The sequence below is a fragment of the Protopterus annectens genome, chromosome 4.part0 (genome assembly GCF_019279795.1).
Source record: "Protopterus annectens isolate FY-2018-M chromosome 4.part0, PAN1.0, whole genome shotgun sequence".
NCBI classification, from domain to species: Eukaryota; Metazoa; Chordata; order Ceratodontiformes; family Protopteridae; genus Protopterus; species Protopterus annectens.
The window spans coordinates 791435011-791459430 of NC_056733.1; the positions used below are offsets into that span (position 1 = coordinate 791435011).

At 38.9% G+C, this 24420-nt stretch overlaps 1 protein-coding gene across 12 annotated transcripts in view; it reads right to left on the bottom strand.

Annotated features, from left to right (window-relative positions):
* Positions 1-240: 240 nt before the first annotated feature.
* LOC122799590 (RIMS-binding protein 2-like) overlaps positions 241-24420 on the bottom strand; it is a 2967700-nt gene continuing 2943520 nt past the window's right edge. For all 12 annotated transcript variants that reach the window (XM_044068753.1, XM_044068745.1, XM_044068749.1 and 9 more), the window contains 2 exons: positions 12043-12180; positions 241-1724 (listed from right to left, as the gene is read on the bottom strand). In XM_044068753.1, coding sequence (XP_043924688.1) covers positions 1536-1724; positions 12043-12180 — 327 coding nt within the window. In that variant the 3' untranslated portion in view covers positions 241-1535. The remainder of the gene's footprint in view (positions 1725-12042; positions 12181-24420) is intronic.

Consider the following 24420-nt stretch of genomic DNA (forward strand, 5'->3'; position numbering starts at 1 on the left):
CAACACTACGGTAAGTGTTCTCGTCTTTTCTGGAAGATATCCCTAAAGTGAAACAGGCTGTCACCACTTCCTCTCAATGTAGAATAACTGATCATTGCTACTTGGTGCTGGGTCCTAGTTGTCTGCATTATAGATAAGGCTACAACCTTTATTAGTGGAATTGGCTTATTTTGTTGCTTTTCTGACAAGCCATTACCTTACTGCTTTTGTAAAATGGGAGAAATATAAGGGAAACCAAAGTTATTCTGCAAAATATCAAATCATTTATTTATATAAAAATTGTTTTTACACAAGAACAAATGTACACATGCATACACCCACACAACACTTTTCCACAAATAATATAGGCTGTGAAAGTTTTGAACTTCATAACCTTAGCACATAACTACAGTATTTTACATGAATTTACATAAAAGACACAATGGGGAAAGCTTTAATTATAAATTTTCTATAACTTACAAAAGAAAGGCAATTTGGAAAATTATGTATAAAGAGTAAAAACAATTTACAAATGGACAAAACTTACAAAAGAGCAACAGTTTGCTAGCAACTGGACATACAATCATGGTAACATGCAGACTTTTCCTTTTGAACAGGGTTTGTATAGAGCCCCAATTATTTATTGCACCCCACTGTTTTTGTCAGAAGTAGAGCAGTAACTTCATCATAGCTTGTGCTGGTTCTTAGCTGCTAAGAAATACCCAGGGGAGTGCATATATGTTAAGGGCAATACAACAAAATATTCCAGTGTTCGATACTAGAATTTTAACTGATGAAAGCCATGTTTACATTGTTATTAGAACACTGGGCATTTTGAGTCTGAACTCCATAGAGGCAGACGCTGTGCTTTTGTCTTCTTTAGCTGATTTGCATAAAATATAAAGTAAAAAAAAAAAATTGGCAAAATACCATGCACAGTACTTTTACAGACCCCTTTATAGGACAATACGGACACTGAGATGAGGCAGTAACACAGCACTTGAGCACAATCTTTAACTATTAGATTCCAGTGGGTTAATGACTTGAATGCACGTCATACATACAAAGTATACTTAACTTTATTTACTGGACAGTACAAAGTCATTGTGCATTTATAAGGCAAAAAAGTCAATGCCAATTACAACTAGGGGTTTCATGACAAATCATTTTACAGATACTTGAGATGCATACAGGGAACATGTTATATTGTACTTTTTATGCCAAGTTTCAGAGGGTGAAAGTTTGATTTTCACAACTTATTCTCAGGATTTGGTATCACATTTATAAGGAGAAAGAGTGTGCATATATGTATATATAAGGTAATTTTTTGCTCCTTAGCAGTGTAACATCCAAGAACAGTTGAAATAAATTAGTACAGAGAGTACATCAGCATTACAGTTTTCAGGTACACATACATTATAGGAAACACCAAAGGAACATGCATCAGTGACATACTGTGTGATTTGGCTAATCTGTCATGAAACCCCAGTTGGAATATTGTTTCCTTTTAGAATAAATATACCGGAAGTGTTACAAATTATTCAGACACATATCAATCATTTCACTGCTCCCAGTTTTTTCAACAGCTTCTTGCCTTTTGAAAACAGTCCTTTTTTCTTTTTTAAGGACATTTCTCTGCCCCTCATAGGACTGCCAGTATTCATTGGTGCAGTAGGTGGTCCCTCATGGTGGTGTACTGTGGGAGATGGTGCTCTCTTTGATGTACCAGCATTCTCAGGAGGAACCTAAAAGGCACAATGTTGCATGTTAGTACATTGTACTTAATGTAGGTGAAATGTGATACCATGTTAGAAGGCAAGGCTGCAGCTTGTTTTCAAACACATTTGTGTTTAGAATGAAATAGGAGACAATGTACTTCTTTTAGTCAGTGGAAAATATGATTATCTGAATATACTTTATTTTCTAAACAGCAGATATTGCAGCACGTAAGATGTGGTGGAGGTACGCATCTTTGCTTTGCACCTGTTAGGGTCATCCCTAAAAGTCTGTGTATACTGTTAGCGATTCAGTCAAGCATTGTATTCAGATAGTGTTGATTGCATATTTTAGTTGCTACTATAGATGTTTATTTTATTTTTATTTTTCTTTTGTTGACCAGATTAGTCCCACTAAGCTAGTGGCCTCTCTTCAGGGGAGACCAGAGATGGCATTTATACTATTGGGGAAAATTTGGCTAGGCCGTCAAGGAACTTCCCCTATACTTTTCTGTAGGTGCCATGGGATCCTTTGCATCCACCTGAGCTACTTCCAACTCAAACACAAGGGATCTTGGTGTAACATCTCATCTGAAGGAATACACACTCAGGAGTGCAGTACCACCTAATACGGAACTGCTGTGTCAGAAATCCAGTCACCTGGAATGGGAAGAGAAAGAACCTCAACCTTCTTGTCTTCCAGCACCAAAAGCTAGTGTGCATTGTGGAACAGAGGAGGTTTTCTCTTAAGATATTCTTTTAAAGCTTAATTGGTAAAGGTGCTGGGAATTTGTCTGCACTGCCTGCAAGTATGTGTGTGTGTGTGTGTGTGTGTGTGTGTGTGTGTGTGTGTGTGTGTGTGAGTTACCATAGTTGTTATACTGTTTGTTGTAACAGATAAGATAGTTGAGCCTAGGTGGGTTGGAAGGATGATGACTTCCCTCTATACCTTTCAATAATAGGAACAATAAAAATGATATACATGTGTTACAATTTAGCACACATGCGGATACATATCTAAGGATAGGTGATTTTTGATAAAAACACACTTGTGATTTCCTGAGCTGTTACTTACATGACACACCAGTGATCTCATGAACAGTGGAGGTGGATTACATGCAATGCACTCAACTGCATAGTACTTCCTGAAAAAGCTTATTTTTTTACTTAACCTGGTAAAAAACTGAGTGGCCATTTTGAATTACAATTATTCACAGTATGGTCTGTTGTACCCCCCACCCATTCATTTTGAAGACAGGGTGTGTGTGTGTATATATATATATATATATATATATATAAGTGAGCAGCAGCAAGAAGAAGTCATCTGGCTGCTACCTGGGGAACAAAGTCAGGAAGCGGCAAGAAGAAGAATAGAAGAAGGCTGTGTGTAGTGGTAGTCTGCAGGTATGTGATGCAAACAAGACTAAGAAAGTTCTTTCCATGGTAAAGTAGACTTTCACTTATAGATGCTGCAAGAGCAGCCTACAAAACTGATGTCCACCCATTGTTTAGACAGAATACAGCACTGGATTTGAAAAGTTAGCAAGACGTTGTCCCGTTCAATTCTCAGCTAGAGCGTCTTCTGTGTGGAGGCATACGTGAATGGGGTGTGCCTTCGTTGAAGGTTGGCATCAGGGCTGGTAACCCGGTATGTAAAAATCCACTACCAATCATTAGCGGACCGGAGTTCCGCTGTGGTGGACCCTAACCGGTTAAAGCCGAAAGACACAAACAAACAAAACTGTATGACAGAACAATGGGTATGGCTGGACTGAAGTACCTAGGAGCTTTACAACTAAGGGAAGTCGCAAAGTCTTCAGCTTGGGTAGGGCCAGAGAGGCAGTTTCCCTAATATAAGCAAAAGCCCTAGGAACACTCATAGTTTCATAAACTAGTGGAAAAAGATTTACTTGCTTATAATAGCTGTTTTTGATTTGCTTCCTTCAGGCCTAGCTGGTTGCAGGTTAAGCCTTTGACACTCTAGAGTGCACACTTTACATTCCTAAGGGTGAACCGTACGTTGTAAAATTTGAGATGGATTACATGCTATTGCTCATGTTACATTTTGGATGGATGGATGGAGGTGTGGGAAGTCAGAGATTTGGTAGGTAATAATATTCCTGCAAGGCATTTACCACCTTCACCCTCTCAGAAATGTATCAGACTTGCTATTTCCTCCTCCCCATCTGACAACTTAGAATCACCAGCATGAAATCAGGATTGCACACCATCATAAACTTCAACAGTTGTAGTCTGGAGTCTTTTGAACAATCCGGTTTAGCCAAACAAATAGCCCTATTTGAGGGCTGTTTTTAGAATTTGCAAAGTTTGTAACAAAGCAGTAAAACTGTATTTAATAAGCTACTGTTGTACAGTTGCTGCCAAGGTGAGACTGATGCACTTCTTATGCAATAGAGGAAAACTTTAGGGTGCGTCGTTCTTCATCTTGAAACCATACCTTGAGATTTTCTGTGGTGGAGCAACTGATCTGAAGATAAACAATATTTAGTCTGAACTGAAATTATTGAGTGCTAACTAATGATTAATAATAATTATTTATTTCTTTAGACCCCAGCATATGGGTAACTATAGTCTGTCATCATAAAGAAGGCCCAGATTTTTTTTTGTAAGAGCATGTTAAATTTGGTGATGAGATAGCAACTTGGACACAGCACTGAAGTACCTCCAATTGGCAACTTAACATACAATTAGATTAAATGATCAAAGTTCTAAGTGTATTTCAAAATGTTGTGGATTAAAACAATATTTAAAATAGCTTTTATAACATTTTATATATTTTTCTTATTTTTAAATTGGATTTTGTTTTTTCAGTCTTTATCTTCTGATATTTTTCCCTTTGGATGCTATTCTTTTTTTTCCCCCAACATCTTTATTAAATTTCCAGATGTGACAAATGCAATCTTATACTTTCATAAATGAAAAATATACAAAATGAAATCACTTTAGTTGTAAACAGTTTACATCACAGACACCATTGAAACAACTGTAGTTGTAAACATTACTAATCACTTATAAACATTCTAGTCATTGGCAGTTAAGCATTATATAGCTCATTCAAATCCTGCCGCTTAAACCTCATTCCTGCTCTGCATATACTTTTCCCACAGTTCCCATTTTTTTCTATGTAGTTTGCTCCTTCCCTTTTCTAAAGATCCCAACTCCATCTCAGTTACTATATTCACTACTTCTAGTAAAGTTGGTCTAGACTTTGATTTCCATTTTCTAGTAATTGCTTTTTTGGCAGCCACCATAATTAGACTCAACAAGGCTTTACTATGTCTAGGCAATTCCGATTCTGTAGCATAACTCAAAAAAATCATCTCCCCAGTCAGTCCAATCTGCCCACCCAGCATCTCTGACACAGCAGCCCACAGGGAGTCTCAAAAGTCTGCCAGCTCATCACACCTCCAAAAAATATGTTCCCAGCTACCTCTTTCTTGCCCATCACACCGCCAGCATTTGCTATCCACCTGAGGAAAAATTCTTTGGAGTTTTAGGATCCTATTCTTGATTTCCTTGCTGATTTGTTTCAATCTAGATCAAGTTACTCCATTATTAAAGTTCAGTAAGCTGCTATTTCCAACTTTCGTATTAGCAGAGATAATACACCTGTAGCAGCATTGAAAATGTCCAAGGCCTTTCTCAGAGGAATGTTCTTGTTGTGACCACCTATTCAGATCCTGTTCCTTCTTGGGATTTACCTTTTATGCTTTACATTCATGCTGGCCCTTCTTTTGAGTCTTCAGAAACAGTCTCGCTGAAGTTGTTGTCTTGGAATATTCTTTTCTTGGTAGCTGTTTCTTCTGCCAGGCATGTGTCAGAACTGCAGGGCTTATCCTCAGTACCTCCATGTCTTGTCTTTCATAAAGATAGGGTTTCTCTAAGAACGGATCCTGCTTTTTTGCCTAAGGTGGCATTAGAAACCACCTTGAATCAGGCCATTCATTTGTCAGTGTTTTCCCTAATGTTAAAAACAAAGGAGAACATTTACTGCATTGCCTTGATGTTCACAGGCAACTGAGATTTTATTTGGATAGAATCAAATCCATCAGGAATTCTGACCAGCTGTTTATCTCCTTTTTGAAGGCCCAGTTGAGCAAGCCATTGTATAAATCTAGCCTCTCTAAATGGCCTTCTGATTGCATTTCATTGGGACATAGATTAAGAGGAAAACCTTTGCCTTGTAAGCCAAAGGGTCACTCCATCAGAGCAATGGCTACTTCCATGCTTTTTTCTGTAGAGTTTCTATTGAAGACATTTGTACTGCAGCTACTTGGGTGGGTTCATATACTTTTGTGTGTTACTGCAGGTTGGATATACAGTCAGGGTCTCCTTTGGTTCCACTACATTGAGGAATGTTCTCTCATAGAACCTCCCTGGGATGAAACATGACTGAGGACTCTGTCCGACATGTTGAACCCGGACAGAAAAGACAACATCAGATACGAAACTTATGTACTTACCATAATGATAGAGCTGTGTTGCTGTTTCCATCTGGTTCAACCATCCCTCTTTCATTTCCCCCTGCTGTGTTATACTTCTGAGCATTGGAAGACAGCATCATGAAGGCATCTCTCTGCCTGTCTTCCTTTTGGGGTCCTTCATTTGTGGTCTTAGAGTTAAAAGTTTTTTGGAGAGGTACAAAGTCAATCTGAAATAACTGTAGAAAGAGCAAGGTACTTTGGGTACAGAAGGTGGAGCTTGGGGTCTGAAGTTTTTGGAAATGGCCAGTCTCAGATCTGAGTTGGATCCAGTAACCCACAGGCTGAACCATACAACATGGCTCTATCATTATGGGTAAGTACATTGTTTCCTTTCCCTGTGGTCAATGGTTTGATTACAAAGGAGTCATCCTGGTCCAACTTTTGAATATGGACTACCCATGATAGTGACAGTCTGTAAGAAAGACTCCTTGACACTATAGACTATCGAAAACCAAATCTGTTGCTTCATCACTAACTCACCCCCCTAATGAGCACCACTTCCTAACCCTCAAAAAAAGCCAAATGACTCCCAGTGTACCCCAGCACAGACCTGCTACTAGTTTCTCTCATATTTAAACTTCTCCATCCTAACTCATTCCCACCGCTAACTGCTAAACTTTATACTAAACAAGCAAACTCAAAAGCTTTTACGCAGGCCTGCTCCCACTTCAACCCCCACAAACTGGGCTGCAGTGCACTGACCAGTCTTTCTCCAACCTTGCTTGTAAAATATGGGAATCCCTCCCCACCTCAACTAAAGGAAGTACAATTACACTTCTCCACTTTCAGAGCTGAATGTAAAACATTCTTTCATAACAAATCAAATTGTACTTGCCACACAGAAGGCCACCATACATAATGGTTTCTCAGCCTCTAGCATTGCTTTCTTCAAATACTAACACCTTCTAACTCCCCCAGCATCTGCCCTTACTCTCATTTACCCCACTGCATTTCCACCATGATATAAACCTGAAATATCATGTGAATTGTAGAATTTGCATTTCTTTCATAATTTTTGCTACTTCTACTGTACTCTTTTATATATTGTTACTTTCTGGGCTGTTTTTGATATGTACAGCTCACTGCCTTTGTTCTTTAATTTTCTTCTTTGTGAATTATTTCACCTGGGCAATACCTGCAAATGGTCCACTGTAATCAGTGTACCACCCCAGTAAACAAATGTAAATAAAATAAAAATAAAATTCCCTCTGCTTCCACTGCCCAACTGTGTGGTTATCAGCAAGTCACTTAACCAGGCAGTGCTCCCAGGCTGAATCTGCAAAAGCCCCATATAGATCAGTGCTTTACCACAGTTAACAAATACAAATAAAATAAATAATAAGCAGCTCTTTTAAGAGCTCATTGTCTTAACTCTTTGCCTGATTGCTTGGCCAAATGCCTCTTCCTGCACTGACATGTCATTTCACACTAAAATGTACTTGCATTTTGCATTATGTTAACGCTTTCAGTATTTTCAAACTTGTGTTTGAGTGCTAAGGTACCCCAAGAGCCTCCTGGAAGTGGGATGAGTCATGTTGTCTCCCATGTGGATTGTATACCATTCGGTGTTCAGAGTTTTAGAGTTTTTTTTTCTGCAGATTTGCTTCGTCTTCAGAAGTCTTTTTCATGGTGCTTTAAGGAAAAGCATGCATCACATTCACACACATGAAAGGTCACTTTTTATCTGACTCTTTGTTTAAATGCTGGCACCACAACTCGGGTTGGTCTGTTTGTACTGCATGAGCATTCCTGCACCGTGGAAGTATTAACCATCTTCTTAAAAGAAACATTTACTCACAAAAATGTACCATGTAAAGATATTTATGCACGTGTGAAGAAGTTGAAAAGGGTGGACTTAAATGAGTATGGTGAAGAAAAAAATGGCTGCAGTGAGAAAGAGCAAATGAAGTAGAGATGTGCATGCTGGGAAATTAACTGGATTATAAGGAACGGCTGAAGTCTGACCATGGAGGTCTTTATTTGCATTGAATTTTGTGCATAGGGTTGCTTCTTGATGAGTGTTCATACATTAATCCAACATGCATAAATGGGCGTGCCTTTGTTGAAGGTTGAACATCGAGCTGGCACCTCGGCTTTCGTGAAAATCTACTGCCAATCATTAGTGGACCGGAGTTCCGCTGTGGCGAAAGACAAACAACAACAACTCCATCAGCCTGTGACGATCTTAATGGTTACAGCAAAGAAAGAGAACGGAGAGTAACGGACAAAGTGAATAGGAGGAATAACAAAGAATCGGCAAGAATGAACTGGGCATGTGGTCACGGGAAAAAGCTCAGTTTCTCTTTATAAATTGAGAACATGTTTTCATATTCCTTATAAATACAGGCTGCTTGTTGTACTTTTTTTTTTTTTGAGGAAGAGAAACTTAAATTCAGTGAGTCTGAACTGGGGCTATGAATATGTCCTTTGCAATAGGATGAGCTGGTGGAAACGGTTTTAATATGTTGCCATGGATGTATGACGTGGCTTTTAAAGACTGCTTTTCTGTGGCATTACTAGTAAAGTGATGATTTGTTTCATAACAGATGAAAAATCAAACTACCTAGGTATTGAGGACATAATTTTATGAAGAAATGTATGTCACCACTGATTACCTTGTTACTGGTATAATTCGTGGATCTGGTTGAATCTAAATGCATGAATCTGTATATGCGTGCATCAGTTTGTAGAGGTTGCTTCCTAAAAATGTACTTTTTTCAAGTCATTTGATTTGCTAAGAAAAGTGCATCAGTTTTCAGTCTGCTAGAGTCCTCCTTACTTTGCACATCATCCTTTCCCCAATTTCCAGCTTCGATAAGAAAAGAAAAATATACAGTTCATAAAATATTGCAAGTTTTACTCTCTGAAAATAGTGTATGCTTTGTGTGTTAGATGACATGTATGCAGTAGGAGTGGCATAAAAACAGAGTGGAATTCAAGCCAATGAAAACAAGATGGCTCCACCTTCATATCCCGATATCAAATTCATACTTCAGACATGATCAGTGATAAAACAACCTTATAAAACCTGAGATGAGATTAATCTTAATGGCAGTCAGAGAATGCTTAAAGGTCACAGATGAATTCGCACATTGCTAATGTACAGCACACCAATCGGACTAAAGCATTTGCTATCAAATCTGCAATCCAAATTATCTTAATGATTTCCCCTTCTTAATTTTGCTGAAGGTAGCTGATTGGCAAAATCAGCTGTTACTGCCTACAGTTATTTTTTTTTTAATACCACAGATGATCAGGAAGATGAAACCTGGTATCTGCATAATGTGAGCATTAGGAAGGATTCTGAGATCAGTATGTTGTACAGAGACCTCTCAAGTTTTAAAATGATCTCTTAACACTGTACTGCGCCTGCAGGCAGAATATACAACCTCTTTGTGTTTCATCTTTATATGTTTTGTTTGTAGAACATTTAACTGGAGAAGACGTCTGAGACAAGGCACCTCCTTTCCACTGGGTTCTGGGAGCTTGAAAAAAATGTGTAAGTGAAGCCCATAATAATCAATTATATATCTACAGCCTTAGTTTGGTGCTCTGTAATGGCTCTGCCTTCCTGATTTGTTTGTCATATGCACCAAAGCCATTTAATTGTAGCATTGTATGGGAAGAGGTCAGCTGTGGCCAGTAGGTCGAGGCTTCACTGAAATTTAAGCATTTTGAATGAGCACAACTTACCATGCAGTTTTAAATTCAGGTTCAACAGTTGTGTGTTCCTTACTAAATTTTAATTGGATTTCACTTGAAAATTGTGCCTTTTTGTAAATAAGGTTTTTAATTAGATGTCTAGCCAAATTATCTTTAGCCATTTTTTACATGTATGCATTGCAGTCAGAAAATCTTGTATTTATTGGTTTAAAACATTCAAATGACCTTTAAGCATACCCTGATTCATATGATTAAGATTGCTTTATTTTAAAAACAAACATTTGTATTCTGGTTATCACCCACCCAGAGTACACCTGAAGATACCTACATATTTTGTCTAATGTATTTTCTTGTACTGAGCTAGATGGTTTCCTTTGGACAGACATTTCATGTACAGCCATCTCAAGCATCTGTTTCTCTTGGAGACTGATAAAAACACTTCATGGAACAGAGTTGTCTCCACAAGCAAGCTGGCTGGTACTGCAGAAACAGTGAAAATCAATGCTTGAACTACTCCCTTGCAGACAGCCCAGAAACAGCTTCATTATACAAGCTACACCTGTAAGTGCTGTGTTGGTAATAAGGGGGGACACCTGTTAAATGTGAGCTCACACTCACACTGGTGTTGTGCCACCCTCCAATATATGTTTGAGCTCTTTAATAACCAGCAATGATTTCATAAACAGTAATTGATGTGGCTGTATGCTTCACAGTAAACTGTATGAACACTTGATTTTTTTTTATCCAAAGGAGCCCTAGCTAGCTTTGCCATTTAGCTCAGCATTAAATATGTTCTATGTTTTGACCCTAGTCTGTAGAAAATAAAAGTATGCAGTGGCTGGTTTGTTGGACAGTTCTTCATCGATGGGCGTTAAAGCGTGCCTTCTGTACTATCCCATAGTTACACTTAAATACCCATATTAATATACTCAAAACACTGGTGCATATTACTTGATCATATTTAAACAGAAGTGTAAAAAAAGCACCAGCTGGTGTATTGTGGAGATTTCTCGATCCAATCAGTATTTTTGTTAATTGCAGTTGTTTTATTAAAACTACTGCTGCACCAGTATTACAACAAGATAAAACTGTCTGCTTTAGGCAAAATTAATCCTTGTAGTATTTACTCCACTGCTTACCGTGTCAACTATTAAAGGGTCTGCATTCATAGAAACATATTTTTTCAGCCAATAACAGTCTACAAAAGACTGCCACATTAGACTCTCAAAAAACTATTGGCATCTTCAGTTGTTAACTTACGTGTAGGCTACATTGCCTTATTAAGGCGTGAAATGAACACTCTTCTTCTGTTTCCGACCAGATGAGCAAAGAAACAAAACAGAAAACATTGTGGTGATGAAATAAAATAAAAGATGAACTCACACTTAATGAGGGTGCAGTAAATTTGAGAATGGATGGAAACAGACTGATCTTTTAGTCTGTTAACAAAAAATAAATAAATTAAAAAAAATCTAACAAATGAATGCCGAAGTGAATAGTACAGTTAGATTTTCAGGATGATTTTGGTTGTTTGTTCAGTACAGTTTCTGAGTACTAATGGCTTAGTATTATTAAATGTGTTATAAGTGTCATAAAGAGCAGAATTAGTTGTATCAGTTAATTTGACAGTTGTTTCTTTGAGTATCATGTTATTCACCACAGCAGTCTCACTGATTTAGACTACTGAGGCAGTACTTTAGTAACCTCAATCTCCTGAAATGTCACACTGTTGTACTGTGGTGTTATCTAAAACATAGTCTGCTTAAATAATAGCAAAGTTTATATACTGTAATTATTTCAGGAGCACAGTATAGTTTGCCATGTATCAACAAATCATTTCTAAAAAAATGGTTGAGGGCTGTGATATATTTATAATGGTATACCTTTTGCTGTAATATGTCACTTATCAAAATGTGCTCTCTTAGTTTGTATATGAGTACCAACTCAGAATTGTGCAGTATAGCTTGTTTTCATGCCAGCAGCACTGATGGAATGTAATAGCAACAGCATGTGGAAGTGGGTGGGGTTATTAACATAACAGGAAGCACATCATCATAGCAGCAGTAAACTACCAGTGCACATCTCTAAAAGATTTAATGTTATATTTTAAAAGGCTGGAGAGCTGGAGAAATAGCAAACGTTGTCCTGTTGAATAAATTATTCAGAAAGTAGATGCTTACCCTTTTTGTCTTAGTATGTACTGGGGTATCTTGCTGTGGATATCGAGACGGTGCATCAGACAGGTAGACCTCAACATCGTCAGGCACTTCTTCAAGGAAGTTGGAGGGAACAAGTCCTTTATGCCCATTTAGCTCTCCCTGCAATACAAAGAATACATTTTTAGATATTTAACTTTTGATCGGGAAAGGAAAACTGCATTTCATGTTGGTGAAACAGTATGACAAATAAGTATTCTTGCTTTTGTTATGACAAAAAATGGTGTGAAAATGTCACATTACCATATAAAAAATTCTTAGAACACTGTCTTATTCCTAATTTGGAAATTAAAACCATGTTCTGTGTGGCAGTAATCTAGTTGTTTCATCCACTGTTGCTGTGTTTCAGCAGGTGCCTTATGTAACTGTTTATGCCCAGACAGCCTTGTTAGTGTGTACACGTACCAGTGACCAAATGTGACTGACCCTTTTTAAAGTATTGGTTCATAAAGAACACTTAATTAATTGTGCTGAAACAAACCTATGCACAAAGAGCCCTGAAATGTTGATAATGTACCTGTGCATTATTTGAAAACTGCATGGCCTTGTATTTAAAGAGCATTTTTCAGGTACACGTATGTTTGACAGTTGTGTACTTGAATGTTCTAACAGCAGTTTTAAAAGTGCAAAGTATTAAACATTTGATTTCTACCAATGCTGTAACTTAACAAAAGTACCATATCTTAAGCCATTAAATAACACAATTGCGATGGCTTGCGACACTAAACATATGCCTGCACATCTGCTACTGGATTTGACTTGAAAAATGGTCTGACAGCATCTGGTAAGTAACATTTTTAGAATGTGCTAGTGCTGATTTAACAGTCCTTTTTCATGCTAGGGTAATTTTGCATATGCAACTGGTTACATAACAGTGTTAACTTTAATTGGCCTGTGTGCTACTTTGGTCTTTTTTAAACCTGCGATCACAGATGCTGACACAGTACTGTGCTGGCCTGTGACATAACCAACTTACCTTGAACTCTCCTACTGTATTTGTCTTGACAAACAGTCCTACAACATCTGGGAAGTAGCCTTTTTCCTTCTTTTATACATTGAGTGTGCTAGTGTTGATTTAAGAATTTGGCCACGGTGGTGCAGCAGGTAGCATTGTCACCTCACAGCAAGAGGCTTTCTGGTTCGATTCTCAGCTGGAATGCCTTCTGTGCTGAGTTTGCATGTCCTCCCCGTGGTTGAGTGAACTTTAAAGACATGCAGGTTGGTGTGTGCATGTGTGGGTGTGCCTTCTTTGAAGGTTGGGCGCCGGGCTAGCAACTCAACATTGTAAAAATCCACTGCCAATCATAAGCGGACCGGTGATCTGCTGTGGCGACCCCTAACCGGGAAACACTGAAAGACATTACTATTTTGCGGTGTCTTAATTCTCCATCTGAAATAGATCTAGCCAAATTCCCTTGATGAAAAAAAGAGTCCACTGCTCCTTTTCCTGGATGAGGTTCTATTGCTTACATAGCTATGTTAACTTTAATTGGCTTATGTGCTGATGTGGTCTGTTTTAAACATGTGCTTGCAGCTGTCGGTGCTCTATAATGCTGACCTATGACACCACCAAACTGCCTTGAACTCTAATACAAAACTTCTCTTGAAAAACATCTGGGAAGTGACTTCCAATATTGCTGCACATTGAGTAAGACCTTAACTCTAGCGCTCCCAGTGTGAAAACAGAAACTTAGCAGAGAAAACCAGTGGATCTAGATTTCTGGGTAAATTTCTGTCTAGTAAGTGCACTGCGTGGATGCCAGGAAAAAAGAAATACAGAGGACCTGAAGGGAAATCAGCTACAAAAAGGTGACGAAAAAGTGACTGGGAAAAGTATTACAGCTGTTCAGCAAAAAGCTGTGCAAACTCCAGAAATGACTTCCAGTAGCCTAGAGGAAAATATAAGACAACTGCACACAAACCTGATTAAAATAAATGAAACACTGATGGAGTATATCAACTCGAATAACAAATGGAAGAAGCTTTAAACAGAAATTCAGATAGGGATGACTGCAATTAGAGATACAGAGAATAGAAAAGAGGGGGGGCTAGAATTTACTGGAGAAAACTGGCAAAAGAACAACGGTATTGGGAGTAAATAACTAGAGAGGGAAAGATAATAGAATGGGAAGACACCAAGAATTTATTTGGACTGCACGTTAGAGACTGCCTTCCCTGTCAAGGATTGGTATCAGAGTATAGGCAAAGAAAAAGAAATAGGGAGGTCCTAAATTAAAGACCAGCACTGGTACAATTTTTAGTAGAAGCTAGAACAGAAACTGCCATTAAAAAAGGAATAATTATTAGAGCATATAAAGTATTGCATGGTAACTATAAGAATCAATCAGAGAAGGTTAGAAAGGATCGGGAAAAGCGATTAGTTAAGTAATTCAGAAAGAAACAAATGGGGGTTGGATATATGTATGTCTCCCAAATATGCAACAAAGTCTAGAAGATTTAGGATCTTTGCTTGGAAGTGTCTACATAGGTATGTTTATACCCCAAGTAGACTCCAAAGATTTTTTTTCTCATGTAGACAGCAAATGTTGGAGGTAGGATGGGGAAGAAAGAGGTAACTATGAACATATTTTCTGGGAGTGTAATTAAAGAATTCCTGCAGATTACTATGTCAGAGATACTGGGTGTGCAAATTGGTGTAACTAAGGAAATTATTTTTTAAACTATGATACAGAATCGGAATTGCCTAGACATAGTAAGGCCTTGCAGAGTCTAATTATGGTGACTGCCAAAAAAGCAATTACTGGAAAATGGAAATCAAAGTCTAAACAAAATTTACTAGCAGTAGTGAATATAGTAACAGAGATAAAACAACTGGAATTGGGATCTTTAGGAAAGGGTAGGAGCAAATTACATAGGAAAAATGAGAATTGTGGAAACAATATTTTCAGAGGAGGAACAAGGTTTAAAAGAAGGCAGGATTTGAATGAGCTACATAATGTTTGACAATGTCTGGATATATTATAAGTGATGGAGAATGTTTGCAACTAGAATTGTGTTAATATGGTTTGTTTTCATTTATATAAATCTAAGATTGTGTATGTAATATGTGATAATTTAATAGATGTTTCTTGTTTAAAAAAAGAAAAACATCTGGAAAGTGTTCCACTTCACACAGCAGGTTTGCAGAAAGTATGACATAGTACTTAAGTACATACAACAGCAACAAGTACTCATCTTGGTAACTGCCAATTTCTTTCCAAACCCTATTTCCTGACTTACACACCCTTGTGCTCACTTGTGGGTGTATGCTGTTACAGTTTATGGCATCTTCTGTGTGATAGGGACACTAGATTTAGCACTGTTAACTATTTTTTTTGTCGTCCCCAGGATTTCACCAAGTGTTCAGAGGATTTGAAATCGGCATTCCCAGGCTAGATCCTTCTAGCCGATTTGTTCTTCTATAGGAACCTCGATCAGCAATCTGTTACCAAGCGATAGTCAGATGGTATGTAGTGGGGTGGCTTGCTGGTCTGGGGGGGGGGTGCTTTACTCTCTATTCCTGAGGGTACTCCCCTCCTCCCTTGGCAGCTCCTTGAAGCTCTGGTATTATTGTTTTCTGACAGGAAATGTGCTTCTATAGATCAGGTCCCCTTTGGCTTCTAATGCAGCTGCACCTTGACAGAGTGGTATGTTCAAAGTCCACTGGGTATAACTCCTAGTGATGTCCTTCCTTATCACTGTTGCAGTATTCTTTACTTTTGGGATATCCTGTCATGCATAGCTTACCATCCAGTCCATATACCAAAGGCTTTACACCTTCCAAGCATCATACTTTAGATGTATGTCTTATGTACAAGGTGTAAGGTACATATGTGATATGTGGACACCTAATCCTCAGAACTTCTTTGCCACTAGTCTGAATGCTACCTCTGAATTCGGTCTGTATGCCATTCACTAAGCTGGTTCATCTACCAAGCCGCCTAAAAATAATTGCCCCACCAGGGTTCCTTCCTTCCTTCCTCCTTGTAGCTTGTTTTCATGTTATCCAGGAAGGGAAAATGTGAGTGTGGGAGCCAGATTCCTCATAAAGATAGACACAAGAAGCGCCTTTTGTTTGTTTAGGTCCTGCTCATGACCTTACTCAGTGTGATATTTGTCAGGTATTTGTCCATAAAATACTCTGCAGCTGTTTATCACCCCTTTCAATTTATCTGGAAGAGCAACATCTGAAGTTATTGACCCAGGGTACCATAGCCAAATCTGCCTGTCCCGAAGTTCAGCCCCCTCTTAAGAAAAAAGCTAAAAAAATGCATACCAATCCTGCTACTTTTCAGACTCCATCAGATGTCTTCCTTGGGATGAATGAAGAACTCGAGAACCATCTGGTACAGATGCCAGCTTCCTCTGTCATGACCCAGCTGGAGGACAGCATGGTGCTATGTACTTGCACGTCTGCCACAGCTGTACATATGTGTGGTACCAGTGTACAGGAGAACCATGGTTGATTATATCTGTTAGGGCCTAGGGGCATCCCCAACATTTTAGTTAACAAAAAGGTGCCTGGGACCCTCATCAAATCTAGGCAGGGGTCTGAACCTCCTAGATCTGTTAAAACAGATGTTCCTTTAAAAAAGAAACTTGTGGCTAAGCATCTTCACAGGGAGTGGCAGGGCTTTACTAATGAGCTGTTTGATGCCCTTATGACCCTGAAACCCTTACAAAGGGTTGTCTGTCCCAGATTCTGCTCCCTGGACTTCCACCCCTTCTAAGAGACCAAGGGCTTCTGATTCTTCTAATGAAGAGTTGGGTTCTGGTGAAGGATTCTTAGCATATTCTTCTCAGATCCACTTTCATCTAGCCCTGGGGTCTGGTGAAAAAGATTATTTGTCCTCTGAATCCCTTTTTGAAAAATTATCCTTTGAGGATACAGTAGTCCATATAATGGAAACATTTAGTGGGACTGTTCCTAGGTTTCTGGGGTTCAACAGAGATATTATGAACGCTTACAAATGGACTCACCCAGACCATCTGCAGTCCTCCCTGTCTTTGCTGCCCTTTTGGATACATTTACAGCAACTTTTCAGGCTCCTGACTCTCAATCTCCAGGCCCTAAGAAGTCGGACATATTTTATAAAGTTCCTGAGTATCATAAATACTGGTATAAAGTCCTTCATCTGATCCTGTTGTTTCAATGTCCACAGATAAATCATCCAAACTGCTTTCCTCTTCTAAGCTTTTACTTTCTGACAAGGACAACCTTGTTATGGAGAAGTATGAGGAAAAGTGTATATTTCTGCTACTTTGGCTCTTAGAGCCATTAATTATCAGACCCACATGACTACGTATGTCCTGTTTTTTTTTCTCCTAACTGGGGGTAGTTTTGACTGATATGCTGTCTTCAGAGCTCTACCTCGTGTAGACAGATGTAACAAAGACCACAGGATTGCTGTGTTCTGGCATCTATTCCTTCCGCTGTATCATATACAAATAAACTGGTAATGCATTGCTTACCACATTATAATATACCTGCCTGTAGTTTAAGCATTCTCAAACTATTACTTTATTGAGTATCACTTGGTTTACTGTGCCCCAGCATATATGCTTGCTTCTCAGAGCATCTTTCTTTTACTGAACTGGTTCTACTGTATGTACTGAGAAATACACCATTGTACAGTATCGCATTATACTGTATTGTGCAAAATTGTAACTGCACTGTTTTGTAATTTTCACTGATAGCTCTGAACCTTATAGTACAAAAATTCTGGACAAAGCCCCCAAAATAGGGACACATTTTGAATATTGCTCTTATTAACTTTGAAAGTTGCTAGAATAAAAGGTATTGTGTTACCCTGCATTTTCTGTAGGATATGAAGTCTGCACTGAAACTCAACTGCCTGTCATTTTTTAGTAAATTCAGTCTTAACTGATTTGCCTCAAAAATCAAGATAACCACAAATTTTAAGAGGAACAGACCAAAAATATAAGGCAAAAATCTGGACATTCTGTGAAAATCTGTACAGTTGAGAGAGGTATGTTTTCACTGTCTACTTCACAACTACTGTGTGCACTGATTAAAGGTAAACAAATTCTGCAACATCATATAACATATGCTGCATGGCTTGTATACATTAATCATGGTTCCTCAGTCTGTCTATGCCCCTCTGTTGCTAGCTTTCTAGCACTAGGTAATCAGAGGCAGTCTATAAAGTGCCTCATGCTTACCAGCAGCCATTTGTGTGCAAGAGGAGGAAATACTGTAGCTGGAGGAAAACTTGTCACACAAGCTGGCTATAGTACCGGTACTAACACTACACATATACAATACAATACAATACAAGACCAGTAAGACTGTCTTCCACTAAGGCACTCCAAAATCACTCCCAAGATCACAAAAACATCCCAGATGTGGCACTTGAGAAGTGTGCACTACAGCCATACCCATTCCATACACATAAAGCTTCTTCCACCACCACCACAGACTAATCTCACAAAGATGGTTTGACTAAGCCCTTCAGGCTGCTAGACTGGTCCAGCCATCATGATAGTGTATTTTTATATGTGATTCCATAGTCCTGCATACTGATGCACTACTCGCATGGCTAAACTACGATAAGGTATGAGCTGCCTGTAGGGTGCCAGAATCGACTGTATCACCAGAACACTCAGGTTCCTTCAAGCCAGGTATGAATTTGGTATGGCCATTATTCATGTGGGTGTGAATGTCTTGTGGTATAACTTAGATTATCTGAAGAAGGGATGAGATGGAGCTCCCTGAGTATACCTCCAAGGCTGGAAGGAAATTAGCTTTGAGCAATATTCCACCATTACTAAGAATGATGTCACAATATAAGCAAAAGGTGATTGACTTTTATAATTAGCTTAGTCAATGGAATCATTCTGAAGGAGCCCAATGTGTGTGTGTGTGTGTGTGTGTGTGTGTGTGTGTGTGTGTGTGTGTCAGCCTAGAGAAAGATCACCTGTTTCATCAAAGATGGCCTACACCTATCTCCTCAGAACTTTTACATAATGCCTATGATATTCTAGACCCTCGGGTGTACATTTTAGGCAACATCTGTCTGATCACACTCCCATCTTAGTAAATGCAAATTCTTATTGGGCAAAACAGTGCAGAGCTGCTCAATGCATAAAACATAAATAAGAAAATGACCTTCTTTGTGGATATATTTATGTTGTCACTGAAATCTGGCTCCAGACCAATGATAGCATTCCCTAGTTGCTGGTCTTTTCTCCCTACCACCTCTTTAGTCCCACAAGTGTACAACTAGTAATGCTGATAGTGACCTATCTGTCTTTATCTGAAACACCAGTACCTCTAGACTAATTGACCCAGACAATGTCCTTAAACTCCTTTGTATCATATCAGTAAATAAGACTGCGATAGCGTTGTCGCCTCACAGTAAGACATTGTCCTGTTCGATTCTCAGCTAAAGCGTCTTCTGTGTGGATACATGCATGAATGGGCGTACCTTCATTAAAGGTTGTGCATCAGGGCTGGCAACTCGGCACGTAAAAATCTACTGCCAATCATTAGCGGACCGGAGTTCCGCTGTGGCGACCCCTAACCGGGAAAAGCCGAAAGACACAACAACATCATGGCCAAATATAGGAACCCATGCAAGACATAAAGCACAATGTTTAAATAAATATCTCCACATTAACCCAGACACAATCTATCTAGGGGAATTTAACTACCCATCCATAAATCTGGCACACCTACTCCTCCAGAAGTAAATCTGCTCAGCTCTTCTGGGGGGGGGGGGGAGAAGAAACAGCTTTAAGCCTTAGTCTTCTGTCTGTGACATAGCCTGAAAATTATATTGACGCTACCAAAAAGGAGTTCAGGCAGTCATTTGCCCCACCCACCACCCCCAGACCTGATTTGAAATCAACTAATGTTCCTTTGAAAATATTTTTAATACCTATTGGTCTTACTAGAAGTTACAACATAACCTCAGAAAGAGTTCATAATCTAGTGATAACCTCACTTCATATGCTACAGCTTGGCAAATTAATTCATTGTCTGTCTAGTACGTTTTAATAAACATATCCATCAAAGAATCAGCTTGCTGCAACTTTTCTCCAGATTGCTAGAAATATGGTATACAGTATACATACATATTTTTGACACCTGAAAATAAATATCTTTCCCTCCCAAAATGCAGCATGGGTTTTGAACAGGCGACATTACTGAAACTGTATTATTAGCATTCACAGAATAGGTCTACAGCAAACTCCGCTTTTGTAAAATGATAGGATCTTTTTCTAGATGTTTCCAATGCCACTGACACCATTTTATATCCCATACTCCTTTCCAAACTACTTAGACTTGCCCTTGACAAAACCACGTTAAAATGGTTTGAAACCTGCCTGTCATGCATTCTGAGGAGTAACTGGGGAAACGCTTTCTCAGAAGTAGAACCTATGATTATAGGAGTGCCCCTGGCCTCTATATAGGACCTTTTTAATATTTTTGCCCATAACTCTCAACTATACAGATTTGTGCAGTGTGTCCAGATTTTTGGCTCATATTTTTGGTCTGTTTCTCATACAATTGTGGTTTTCTGGCAAATCATTGAGGGTTAAAGTCAGAAAATAATGACAGAAATTTGAGTTTCCGACTTCATACCCTTCAGAAAACATGTTATTCTGTCAACTTTCTTGCTGAGTGCAGGACTTACTGATATGTCAGTCAAAACTAAACCTATTGCCTACAACCAAAACTAGATCACAGTACTTAAGTGAAACATCATCCTTGATGAGACACTTGTTTTCCCAGGTTTCATGCTGAACAAATTTATTTCAATAAAATTTCAGACCATTATTGTCTGTGTTCAACAGATTTACCATATATAGTATAACATAACTTCAGGTTACCTTTATACTTAGAGATTCAGAATCCTCCAGGAAATAATAAATCCTACTGCTGACTTTAAATAACAAGAGTATCACTAATACACTCTGTGATATCCCCTTAGGCTGCTTCATCCATTGAATCTCCAACAATGGCCCACTTTTCCTTTCATTTAACCATTTAGAAACATGTTACTGCACTCAAATCAATTCTATCATGTTTAATGCTGTCATGTATCATGCTAATACAGCAGATAGTTTTGCCATCAGCTGAACTTTGATAGGATCCCTCTTCAGTGGACATCCCCTCCCCAGTCCCCAGCTTTCATTCCATCTCTAAAAATGTTGTTCTTTAACCTCTCTGAGCCCACGACAGACACATGGTACAGGTAAACCTTAAATTTTATAAATGGAATATACAGAATGAGAGCTGGGATCCAGTGGTGTACAACTTCCTTTGGCATAGGTACTATTATAAAAATAATAAAAGAGGTAAAACCTCCAAAGTGGATGTAATAACCCATGGTAAAGGATCTCCTGATAGACCACTTAATATTTTGAGCACCCAAAAGTAAAAGGCACCAGTATCTCCTTCTATCTTGTTGGGATGCTGATGTGGGATGGAGGATAAGAACACGGTTAAGTAGGTTGGAATAACATGGAAATGTATTTGTAAGGTTAAATAAGACATACGAAGAAAGAGCGACTGAGCATTAATGGGAAATACTAGCTTATCAGTTATGAAGAGTGCATATAAGGAATAACACAGATAAGAATTTTAGACTGAATGGATGTAATGTATGGGAATCAAAAAGACACCAATTTTAGTTGGAAGGAAAACATTGTGAGCTAGCATGGAAAGAATGCTAAAAGAAAGGAGCATATCTTGTTTTGTGGCAGTCTAATGGGTAATAATCTGTTTATTTAGTCAGCTGAGGGTATTTCAAGAAGTAGGAATGAAGCACTGGGAATGATTAGGTGAAAACTCAGCATAGCAAACAGTTTACTAGCTACAAAAGACATTTAAAGGGTCTATATGAAAAGATATAATTAAGAAGGTACACTGATTTCATCTAGAGAGGAAGTATGTGTATAATCGTTCATAACATATTATGAAAATGATCGAATACAGCCTGGAATGTTTCTAAGCAGAAAAATTAACATTTGTCCTGAGAATAATATTGGGCCACTGAAATGAAAGAGAGCCCGCTCTAGAATTGGAATTCAGTATTAGGGCGCATGTTGATCATGGGATGGAGTGAGAGAGAAATTTGTGTATGTTTGCTAGCTTTTGATCACTATAACATCAAATACACTATTGAATATAAAAAAAAAAAACATAAAAAAACAAAGTGATTATAAGATATTTGAACTATGTCTCACATATGGTCAGATAATGGGGGGGACTCCGTAATCCTTCGTGTAAGACTAAGTCTTACTCGGAAACGGCAGCCTAAGAGTATGACGTCAGCACGCCATGCATATTCATGAGGGCGCGCTGACTCAACTCCAAGGCTAACATGGAGCGTGTAGGAGTGCAGGGGGCATGTCAGACTGCCGAGCAGTCCAAATATCCACGCCCCTGCAAGTGCCTAAATCAGCAAATGTCAGCAGATATGAGCGAGTCCACTCAAATGTGTATATCCCCAACACTACACTCCCCCACATTCAAAACCCCTGTACAAATGAAATAAAATGTAAAACATATTTTTTTCATTATTCCCGGTATAGCTGCCCATATTTGCGGGTATGTGCGCGGGAGTGCCCATTGCTTACCTACAGTTAGCAGTTTAGACATTGAAGAGGATAATAAACCACTTGTATACAAATTAAGCCAAATAGCAATAGCGTAGTGGTAGAGCCTTCGCACAAACAGGAGGCATTCCCGGTTCGAGTCCCAACCACTCCCCTTTCCATTTTCTGTAGTAAATCTGTGCCTAAAAATAATTCCTGACATTTACCTTTTAAATTTTATTAAAATGCATTGAAATGGCCTATGTAGTAGTGAACGATATTTAAAATATATATATATAAGAAGATGAAACGGTCATATGCAGAAGTAACCTATCTTAAGCAATGTGAAGCACTGCTAAGCAACGTTTACCAGTATTAAGCACATTTAAGAATAATTGCCCATAGCTAAGCACTGCTTTAACTAGCGCAATGGCTTTGCGCAGAGCTGCACATCGCGCCAACTAGCACAAACAAAACATGTTTGCGCGGAGCTATGCACCACACCAACTAGCGCAACGTCGGGCAAAGTGGGCTAAACACCTCCTAGCCGGTCAGGCCAGTAATAAAATAAAAAGCAATGACAGGCCTCGGACCCGGGATACTGTGCACCATAATCACAGTACTGAACCACTAAGCCATGACAGCTTTAGCTGTTCATGCAGTGTCAACATACATATACATATTAATGAAAGTTTACTCAGTGCTAAGCAGGTGTGCACTCAGCTGAGAATTTTCAAAACTGGCCAATCCCAAATAAGTGCGGGAAATGAGGCATATTTGAGCTCCATAGGCAGGAATAATCGCCATAACTGGTTGTAGCTCCCATCTGCAGTCAAAATGGCCTGTGTTGGAGAGGGCTCTCATTTTCGAGTGCAACGGTGGGGCATTGAGGAGTTAAAACTGATGGTTTGGCTCCTCGTCCATCATCATGATGCAAGACTCCTGCAGGGCCAGTTCCAAGGCACAGAGTACACATTGGAAGCTTGGAACCATCTAGCACATGATCTCACCAGTGCCACAGGTGTCCCTCGGACTGGTGAGCAGGTCAGACACCACCATGCAGACCTGAAGAGATGGAAGCAGGACCAACTGAACCAATGGATACAGGAGGCCTGTGAAAATGACAATGCCCCACTACTGAGTACGTAGCCATGGAATGGAGTATGTAAGAATTGCTATTGTAGTTTATATAATGGACAGGTATGTCTCAATATCCCTTCATTTACTTCACAGCTGCAGGTGTCCGTGCTGCGAATCAGCAAGCCTATGCAGATAGGCTGCTAAGGCTGCATCACCAGGCAGGTTAGTAATTATTCTGCATGTATTGTTATATAAAATAAGTGAGCGAGCCTGAAAAAAAGTGTTGTAGCCCAATAATAAAGGCATAATAAGCCCTGAATAATTTATCTGCATGTACTGTTACATAAAATAAGTGAGAGAGCCTGAAAATGAGTGTTGTAACCCATTAATAAAGGTATAATACATCTTGAATAAGTCCTCTGCATGCACTGTAATATCAAATAAATGAGAGAGCCTCCAGAAAAGTGTGTAATGTAATTAATAAAGGTATAATTCCTGGAGTGTGTCTGTCTCACTTACTTCGAAATGTTGTTGTACTCTTGCATTATATAAATAGTACTGTTGTATTAAGCGCTGTCAACCCACACTTGGCCAGGCCCATATAAAGTGGATGAAGGGAGTGCCAGTAGCTGTGAATCATATATACAGTCCTCAACTGTTGGTTAATGGCTGGCATGCATATGTAAATCTGGCACA